At 33.9% G+C, this 9,412-nt stretch overlaps 4 protein-coding genes across 4 annotated transcripts in view; 1 reads left to right on the forward strand and 3 right to left on the reverse strand.

The window, feature by feature from the left end:
* The window catches only part of LOC17898637, a 4,801-nt gene extending 2,838 nt beyond the window's left edge, over positions 1-1,963 (reverse strand). The window contains exons 1-4 of the mRNA XM_006303962.2: positions 1,925-1,963; positions 1,683-1,835; positions 1,093-1,314; positions 716-995 (exon numbers count right to left, since the gene is read on the reverse strand). Coding sequence (XP_006304024.2) covers positions 716-995; positions 1,093-1,314; positions 1,683-1,835; positions 1,925-1,963 — 694 coding nt within the window. The remainder of the gene's footprint in view (positions 1-715; positions 996-1,092; positions 1,315-1,682; positions 1,836-1,924) is intronic.
* Positions 1,964-2,535: 572 nt separating this feature from the next.
* Positions 2,536-4,378, reverse strand: LOC17898034. The gene is made up of 7 exons (XM_006304899.2): positions 4,286-4,378; positions 4,043-4,195; positions 3,671-3,889; positions 3,483-3,598; positions 3,235-3,398; positions 2,976-3,130; positions 2,536-2,865 (listed from the first exon to the last, which is right to left on the reverse strand). The coding sequence occupies exons 1-7, from the start codon at positions 4,322-4,324 to the stop codon at positions 2,779-2,781; spliced, it is 933 nt and encodes a 310-aa protein (XP_006304961.1). The 5' UTR covers positions 4,325-4,378; the 3' UTR covers positions 2,536-2,778.
* Positions 4,379-5,779: 1,401 nt separating this feature from the next.
* On the forward strand, positions 5,780-6,389 carry LOC17900054 (RING-H2 finger protein ATL8). Its single transcript, XM_023777219.1, has 2 exons — positions 5,780-6,113; positions 6,285-6,389. The coding sequence occupies exons 1-2, from the start codon at positions 5,943-5,945 to the stop codon at positions 6,387-6,389; spliced, it is 276 nt and encodes a 91-aa protein (XP_023632987.1). The 5' UTR covers positions 5,780-5,942.
* A 249-nt stretch (positions 6,390-6,638) lies between these two features.
* LOC17898511 lies at positions 6,639-9,378 on the reverse strand. The gene is made up of 13 exons (XM_006305379.2): positions 9,233-9,378; positions 9,067-9,128; positions 8,896-8,973; positions 8,739-8,814; positions 8,551-8,621; positions 8,333-8,434; positions 8,154-8,243; positions 7,947-8,021; positions 7,680-7,712; positions 7,495-7,566; positions 7,250-7,312; positions 7,038-7,153; positions 6,639-6,941 (listed from the first exon to the last, which is right to left on the reverse strand). Exons 1-13 carry the CDS (start codon positions 9,285-9,287, stop codon positions 6,920-6,922), a joined length of 915 nt encoding a protein of 304 aa, XP_006305441.1. The 5' UTR covers positions 9,288-9,378; the 3' UTR covers positions 6,639-6,919.
* Between the last annotated feature and the right edge of the window lie 34 nt (positions 9,379-9,412).

A 9,412-nucleotide genomic window follows, 5' to 3' on the forward strand; every position in this document is an offset into this window, starting at 1 on the left:
ATATATATATATATATATATATTCTCATCTACCTCCTATGTCAGCTTCCTTTATAATCAAATAAAATATAAAAATATCAAAGTTCTTCTTCTCATGTAATCTTCTTCTGATTATTTGGCTTATGATCTCTCTTTTTATTTTTTACATAACTATAGTTTAAATGCTTTTATAATCTGAATTGAAAAATCTTTTCTAAATAAAGTTTAAAACAATATATCATATGTTTCAAATTAAATCTTTTAATTTGATATTTTGAATAGTTTAACTTGATCATTTTTAAAATTTAAGTTACTTTTAGGTTATGATAAAATATAAGGTGAGTAACAAATGCTCATAATTTTGTATTACTTTGTTTAGATCTTATTCAGTTCTATATTTTCCAAATATACTTTTCGTTTATTTTTAATGTTTACAATGTACACAAAATATGTTTTATACTAATTTTGCGATCGCATTCAATTTTGTTTGTGCGTTAGTTATTTTGTTTAAAACATAAAATTAATATTATTTTATAATACACATAATGAATATAAACATATTATTTTGTTTTAAAATTATTTTCAAAACATATATTAACACTTATACACATATATAACTTAATATAATTTTTAATTAATATTTCATGTATAACCCACGCATCGCGTGGGCAACTTTCTAGTATAATATAAACATTACAATGAAAAATATTTATCATGAGAGACTAAGCAAATTGAACCTTTCATGACTCCTCCATCTTTATTGAGCTCGAAGCCCTTTTCTTCTAGATACTCTTTGAGGCATGTGATGTCACTGAAGCGGTGTTTGAATCGATGAACGGAAAATGCAAGATGGTTCATTGTGTAGCCATGGATAAGTGCCCATGCCGCAAATTCGTTTTCTTTGGCAAGTGTGTTGAAGTCGGTCCATGTAGGCTTCTCCCAAATTAAATTCCCCAAAATACATGAAAGAAGGGCTTGCTTACCACCTTCTGGTTTTAAATACTTCTTTATTATCTCCTAATTAACCATAAATTAATTAGTAGTTATGAGATTTATATGTGTTAAGAAATTATATAATAAACAGCGTTATAGTTGTGGTTGTGATCAATCAAACCTGTGATTCAGGGCTTAGTTCGTCCACAACAACCTCAGCTATAACAAGTTGTGGCAAAGGGCCGTTGCATAGACCGTGACCGTGGCCATCATTAGGGACGTGAACATCAGGAGGAGTATACCAGAGAACTCGTAGGTTCTTTGGGAAATAATATTCACCTCGAACTTTATATCCATAATCCATGAAGAAACTTGACAAAGAATCAATTCCGTAACCATCAACCTAAACCCATACGCAGCCCCAAAAGAGTAATTAGTTTCACCAAATCTAATGTTTTTTTTTTGTTTTTAAAGTTTTTCATCCATTCATTATTAATAATTTATACTTACGTTGACGACAAAAGAAAACACTTATTTTGGTTTCATATTTATATGACTGCTTTACAATGTTTTGCGACGAATGAGTTTATATCCTCATTTATCTATATTTGATATTTTTAGAAAGTTTATATATATAAAATTTCAGTATAAATGATTAAAATACGATAATATATTATATACATGATGAATTCCTTATAAGAAAGTATATAGTACACATGTCAAACTAATTTTATTATATCCAAGTATTAATACTGCTGATTGAAGAAGTACCTTAAGAGTCTTGAAAGTGAAGTGGTCATAGAAGATCTTCTCGTTGTCCACCGACTGAACAAGTTCCCATATTTTCTTTGCTGTAGGGTTCTTCTTTAGGTACGTTTTCAGTATATTTTCAAACACATTCCGAAGAAATGTTTCACTTCCTCCCTGTTACATTATATCGAAATTATGTATTATCTTAATTAAATTGTTTTAAAAAAGTTTTATTTTCGAATACATCAAATTTGAGAATTAACCTTAAACTGTGACGTGTGAGACAAGTCGAGAGAATCCATGTACAAAGATCTTTGAGTTGTGTATGAGAAACTGAACGTTACGTTGCTTGGTTGCTCTTATTTATTCTTTTTTTTTTCTTGGTAAAATGCTCTTATTTATTCTTGTATTTCATTACTATTAAAGAAAGACTAAAAGGGAGAGCTGGTGAACAAAAAATAGAAAACAAAGACGAAGGAGTCACGTTATTTATTCTTGTATTTCGTTATTTAACAAAGACGAAGGACTCGGTCTCACTATTATTTATTTTATTTTCTTGACGTAAATTTCCATAATTATACTTCACGACACGACTGTATAGGGCTCGTTGGGACTAAATTATATCAAATTCTCAACGAAACAATTTTCTACACATTTTATTTAAAAGACAAACCAAAGAACTTTTGTATTTATCAGTTATGCCGAATCGACTAACAAAAACAGCATACAAAACGTGAATTGTAACCAATCAACGAATATTTTTGTTTGAAACAATGCAATTAGATCATATAGTGCGAGCAAGGCTCGTAAAAGACGTAAACCCAAGCATATAGTTTCATACTCATGTTTATATAATAATATTATACATTGAAAATTATAGAACCTTTTGAGTAAATTACTTAAAATTTCTCTTACAAATGTAATATGTTACAAATCATGACTCATGAGGAAGATATTATTTTTCTATGTATATGTAAAGCTTATATTAAGTAATCCTCAATCCACATGAGATAAGTTTCCACACACATATGATATAATGGCACATACATTGAATATAGTAAAAACTTATACTTATTCATTGCTTTATTTCAGACATGATAGGACGACCAAACTGAGTTTAGTCTTCAGAGGTGAAACGGGCACTTTCCAAAATGTTTTTAGCGTTCTCGAAATCAAAGTGTTCACGTCTATGGACCTCTTTAATCTGCAAACCACAAGTTTATAAATGGTGAATACAATAAACCAACTGATGCATATATGATGAACAAGGTCGCTGTAATGTAACCAAAGTCCTCTAAGAAAAAAATACAGAACCTGATCATGAGGCAAATGTTTAAACTGTGGGAGAACTAGACGTTGAGTGAACTCAATGTATGAAGCTGGAACTGTTTCAGTTACTCCATCTGCAAATTCAACCGCAATCCTTTCCGAGATCGACGACACTTGTAACAGTAGGCCATCTTGACTCACTGAAATATATTAAAGAGTAAAATGCATCAGAAGAGATGAGATAAAGAGTAAAACCGTTTAAATGAAAAGTCACACGATCAGGGGAACACAAATAAATGAAAACCTTTGAGAAGTCCTCCGTCCTTGTTGAGTTCGAATCCCTTTTCTTCAAGATACTCTTTGATGCATCTGATGTCACTGAAACTGTGTTTGAATCGGTGTACGGAAAATGCAAGATGGTTCATTGTGTAGCCGTGGATAAGTACCCACGCCCCAAATTCACTTTCTCTGCAGCGTTAACAACAGTTAGCTCTCGTTATGCAAGAAATGTAATACCACAATATATGCTTAACGTGTTATATATGTATATACTTGGCAAGTTGGTTGAAGTCGGTCCATGTAGGTTTCTCCCAAATTAAAGACCCCAAAGCAGTTGAAAGAAGGGCTTGTGTACCACCTTGTGGTTTTAAATACTTCTTTATTATCTCCTGAGTAACCATTAAATAGGAGTTAAAAACTTAGTTAAGATTCATAACAAAAACATTAATGATCATTCACACCTGTGATTCAGGACTTAGATCGTCCACAAGAAGCTCAGCAATAACGAGTCGTGGCAAAGGGCCGTTTCCTAGGCCATGACCATCATCGGGGACGTGAACATCCGGAGGAGAAAACGAGAGAACTCGTAGTTTTTTCTTCGGAAAATCAAGTCCATCTCCAATTGTGTATCCATAATCCATGAAAAAACTCGACAATGAATCTATTCCGTAACCCTCCACCTACCCCATGCATAAATTAATGATGTGTTAGACATATTTAGATATATTTAATGAATATTATGTACTAATACAGCTTAGTTCGTACGTTGTTACAGTTGTGAAAATATCATAATCAAAAGTTCAGAAATTTTTCACGAGAGTAATATTTGTTACCTTGAATGTCTGGAAAGTGAAGTGGTCGTAGGAGACCTTCTCATTGTCCTTTGACTGGACAAGTTCCCATATGGTCTTTGCCGTCTGGTTCTTCTTCAGGTAAGTCTTGAGTATATTCTCAAATACATTCCGAAGAAATGTTTCACTCCCTGCCTATCACATCAAATAATGTAACTATCGTAATTATAATAGTAAATCTTTTATTTCTCATCCCTTGGAATAAATCAAGATTAGAGAAATAACCTTGAACGATGAAGTGGGAGGCAAGTCGAGGGAACCCATGTAGAAGAGTTGTGTATGCGATCGACACTGAGCCTCTTGCTTGGTTGTTCGTATTTATTCTTGAAATTAAAGATGAAGTAGGAGTCAATAATATTATTTAATTATTTTGTATATATGTATTTTTTATTTTTTTGTTACCAATAATATATAGCTGAAAACAAAGTGTTGGTTAACAAAACAGGACGTCAAAGCTATTTATATTATTTTCTTGACGTACATTCCACTACATTATTGCATGCTCTCTCAACATGTTTGATATATGTTTTGTTTTCTATATAAGAAATGGGCAGGCAGGTAAAGACTAAATTGGTATACAATCATGCAACAAATCGAACCACTTCACGTGATTTATTAAACAAAATTAAATGAACCACGAGAACCACGAGATTTTGTTATTTCTAATATATCCTAATATTTCCCACAATCCAATCTTTCAAGCCAAATCCCACCAACAAAACAATCATCAAAAAAACTCTTCTTTCATTAAAATATTGTCAGTTCTTATATATACATGATACTCATCAATTTGCTTGATAATCAGATTATAAATCACCACGAGGAGGAGGAGATTACACTTGTAGCAGTAGCCCATCAGAATTCACTGAAATCAATCAACAATCTAATCAATGGTGGAAATTGACAAAAAAACATTAAAAAAAAAAAGAATAACTAAGTAGTGGTTGAAATGTGAAGTTTTATGACTTTCCAACTCCAAATAATTGACTATATAAGTCGATAGTTTTATGTCTATTAATATTATATATATCACATTTTTAAGTATTTTCCCTACTTTCAATATAGAAATACTTAGAATGTGATATAATATTAACGTGAAAACATGATATATAACATATTAAGTAATTTATATTTCTGAAAATGATATGACTCTTACTATTCTATCTTCAATTGAATGTCATTTTAGGACAAACCAAAGAGATATCATATATGTTAAACTGTTGAAGAGCATATGTAACTTTCTTTTGTGGTCAAAATATATACCTGTGATTCACGGCTTAGTTCGTCCACAAGAAGCTCAGCTATAACTAGTCGTGGCAAAGGGCTAGTTGAATTTAGATAAATAAAAATCTTAGGGACTTTGGAAAAATGTAAAAAGTTGAAGAGTTCTCATGAAATTTTTCTTTGATATATATTTGATAGTAGTTTCTTGAAAGTCAAAGTTCTTCACTTCTCAATGTCAATGATAACGTTATATAAACCAATGTTCTAGAGTCTAGACATGTTAGCTTTTTTCACCACACCGTCTTTCCATAATACATAAATTTTCTCACTAAAACTTAAAAATACGGGAAAACAAATTTATTTCAAAATTTAGTTAATACATAAACTATGTTATGCATTATCCGATTGCATGAGTAATAATTATTTTCTCATATGAATAGGATACACTATTCCTTTTCCAAGTTGGTTTTGGAATTAAACTCCTATAAACAAAATACTTTCTTCATTAAGAAATTCAACATATTAAATATACGTAAGTCCTTATAACTCAAGGTAATATAGATTGTAACAATATTAAAAGATCAAACACACGTATGTAAAGCCCAAATAACCTAGATCGTAAGCTTCTTTGATCCAATCTCTTCGAGGACTCTTACTCATGACTTCTCCTCCTCCTCCTCCTTTCTTCGACGTCTCGCCAGCTGCAGCAGCGACAAATATGCCTGACCTGACCATCGTCGGGTTCTTGAAGTCACCAGAGTCGTTCCCACTCTATCTTCTGATAGCGCTGATCGTTTACATCGTCCAACTCCGCTATTGTAACTACAGGGTTAAGCAGAAACCAAAACCCTTGAAGAAAGAGATTCTAAAGTCTCTCCCGAAATTGACATTGTCGTCACATGAATGTGTTGTGGCAGTAAAGGTTCGTAGGTGTGTGATATGTCTTGAGGATTACGTGGTAGGTGACGTGGTGAGGGTGTTGCCACAGTGCGGACATGAGTTCCACGCTATCTGCATAGACGAGTGGTTTCAGTTAGGCTCCACTTGTCCTTCCTGCCGAAGCATTCCAGTTATTTATCACCACTTTGAATGTAGTGATCCGTGAACAGAGTTATATGTTTTTTTTTTCTCTCTCTAACTTTTGTACACACATCTATGAGAACTTTAGCCTAGGAAGTAGGAACCAGCTCGATGTAACCAAACCTTATAAATACGGTTTTTATTTGTTTACCTTTGGACTTGGGGCAAATTCACTACAATAGATATATACTTGTGAAATAATTCTCTGTATTCTGAAGCCATATTTTATTTTAGCATGCCTTTGTGTTGCCCACATGCAGCACAAGTCTAGGTATTAATATAACCTCCACATCAACTTTATTTTAAATAGCTCCAAAATCCAAAAGTGTGGACACAGCACATGTCCATGTCGATAAACATACTCCAGTTCAAGGAAAAACATCCAAAGTGCAAACCAAAATATCATAGGACCCGAGTTTGTGGGAGAAAAAGCCAATCCAACGAATAAATATAAGAGAGCTTTCTAAGGCTCACGAGATCATTTGTATAAGTAAGAAGTTTTTTTTTTATATATATACATCCCGCAAGCCAAACCGCCATTGGGAGACTTCAATATCAACACTTAGCTGAAGTAGCCCTGCATTCAAATTTCCTTTATCACACCTCTATAACAACATATCAAACTCACAAGAGAGATAACAGTGAACAAGATTGCTTTGGAAAGTGACCAAACCTTGATAACAATGGCCTTGACTTCACATTAACCTTACTCAAACTGATTTGTTTCATTGTGGTTGTCACCTGTGTACCATTGCTTTCAAACAGCTCTTCAGTCAAGTTTTTCAGCCCCTGAAACAGATTGGACGAAATCATTGTCATCAGTATTTCCTTTTAAGTGTGTTGGAATAATGCGGACACGTATGAGAATTTCAAGCTGACAAACACCTTGGTTTCAACATCTGCAAGTAAATTACGAGCCTTCTGGTTTACAGGAAGTTGAAGCTGTCCCTGTAAGATGAAGTTGATCACTTTGTGAGATAAACAACCATACATTATATTTGCATTCCAAAAGTATGATATAAAGGAAAAATGATACAGAACACTTTTAATTTTTAATACCAGAAATAGGTATAAATTATACAGAGAAATAGGGAGATAAATTTGATTTAAGTGATCCCTATCTGCATTACCATCTCAGGCAGTTTTGTGCTCTTTCCTCCTAAATAGTTATACAAGTGTAGCATGAAAACATTTGTGACATCCTGCCACCAGAAACAGAAATAGAATCAATACTGAGTTACCAATTGTAGGAGATTCTCAGGATAATGATGCCTGCTAATAACAGATACTTATAGAACATAAAAGATGAATGTACCTGCTTATATTCCAGCGTGTCCAACTTCCCATCCTACAAAAAAAATATTAAATGCCAAAATAATTAGGAGAGATACTTAAAGGAATGAAATTCCCTAAAGGAGAATTCTAATTTCTTATCTAATCTTAAAGAATAGGATTCAAAGCTGCAATCGCTTTAATCAGGACAGATACAGCAATTCACATGCCAATGAGTGTGAAAGAGAAAAAAACAATTGATCTTCAGCATTTCTCATACATGTCTTGAAACAATAAAACTAAGACTCACCAGTCCAGCAATTAGCTTATGCAATGATTCCAAATCCCCCTCAAGTGAGTTGATATCCAAACGAGCCATAATGACCTGTTGACCATAAAACACAAGAACATTACGTTGGTCCAAAACTGTTCAGCACACTACAGATGCATAACAACGAAAGCCAATCGTTCTAATCATAGGAGCTGAAGAAAAAGTATATATCATCATAATTCATACCTGGTTGTTGATTTCCTTGGAGAGATCAATCTGCTTTTCTACCTTATCATCCATATTCTGAATTTTTTGAGTTAAATGCCTTTTTGCAGCCTGAAAATAAAACAATTAAGATCCAACTTAAACCCGGCAGCTTAATGTATCACCAGAAACACCATAAGTAGCGAAGAAAAAAAACTCACCACAAGGTGCTCAGAAACTTGCTCCAGATTCTTTGTTAAGTTAGCCACGGCATTTGCCATGTTGGCTTTTGTCACATACATAAGGTCAGTGAACGAGAGCCCCTAATCAGAAACAGTTTTTAGTTCCCTTTACAGCATTGAAATCTCCTTTGACAGTGGCAGTGCGAACGAAGAACCGAAATCACAAGGGAAAAAACAAAACAAAACCTTAATCTCACCTTCCACCACATATAACCGTATCCTAGAGCTCCCAATGCAGCAGCAGGAACAGCAAGGGCTTGTAGATTTGCTAACAACAACAACAATCAAAAAGAGCTACGGATGAACACAAGATTCTCCAACAAAGAGAAAACAAAACTTAGCAAAACTATTTCAGAAGAATTACAATTCCCTAATCTTAACATACCACTAGAAACTCCATCCATGACAGTTATATGCTGCTGCGAAGCTAGATGTCGAACCTCCATAGCTAATCGGCGAACCTTTTAAATTGAAGAGAAATCAATACTATTTCTCACCAATGACCCTAAAAATCCAATGGACAACGGAAATGAGTTAGGTACCTGGGCAGCTATGGCATCAGAAACATCAGAATCACCATCAGATCCTTCTCCAGATTTCTCCATTCCCTTAACCAGACCCTATCCAAAGAATCAAACCATGCCCAACAAATAAGTCAGAAAAATTCAAATGGAGAAATCACCAAAAGAAAAACACAAAATCAATATAAGTACCTGCAATTCACCCAACAAATCCGACAATTTCCCGTTCTTCATCATGATCGTACCAGTATAACCTTGAATCGGGAGACGTATCAGAATGAGCAGATCCCAAAATTAGCAACGCAGCAGTAACTAAACGAGCGAGTTAGATGAGCGCAGAGAAATCGAGTGAACATACCTGCTCCGGCTAAGAGGAAGATCCTGGATAAACCAACTCCGGCCTGCATCGCCATAGCTCCGACTGATTTTTACACCGCCGCCGAGTTGTCGTTGAGCTTCGTATCTCAAAATCGGGAATTTAATTTAGGTATTAAGAAGAGGAACTGATGTCTTTTTTTTATTTTCTTTTTTTTTTTGT

The sequence above is a fragment of the Capsella rubella genome, unplaced genomic scaffold (assembly GCF_000375325.1).
Source record: "Capsella rubella cultivar Monte Gargano unplaced genomic scaffold, Caprub1_0 scaffold_1, whole genome shotgun sequence".
NCBI classification, from domain to species: Eukaryota; Viridiplantae; Streptophyta; class Magnoliopsida; order Brassicales; family Brassicaceae; genus Capsella; species Capsella rubella.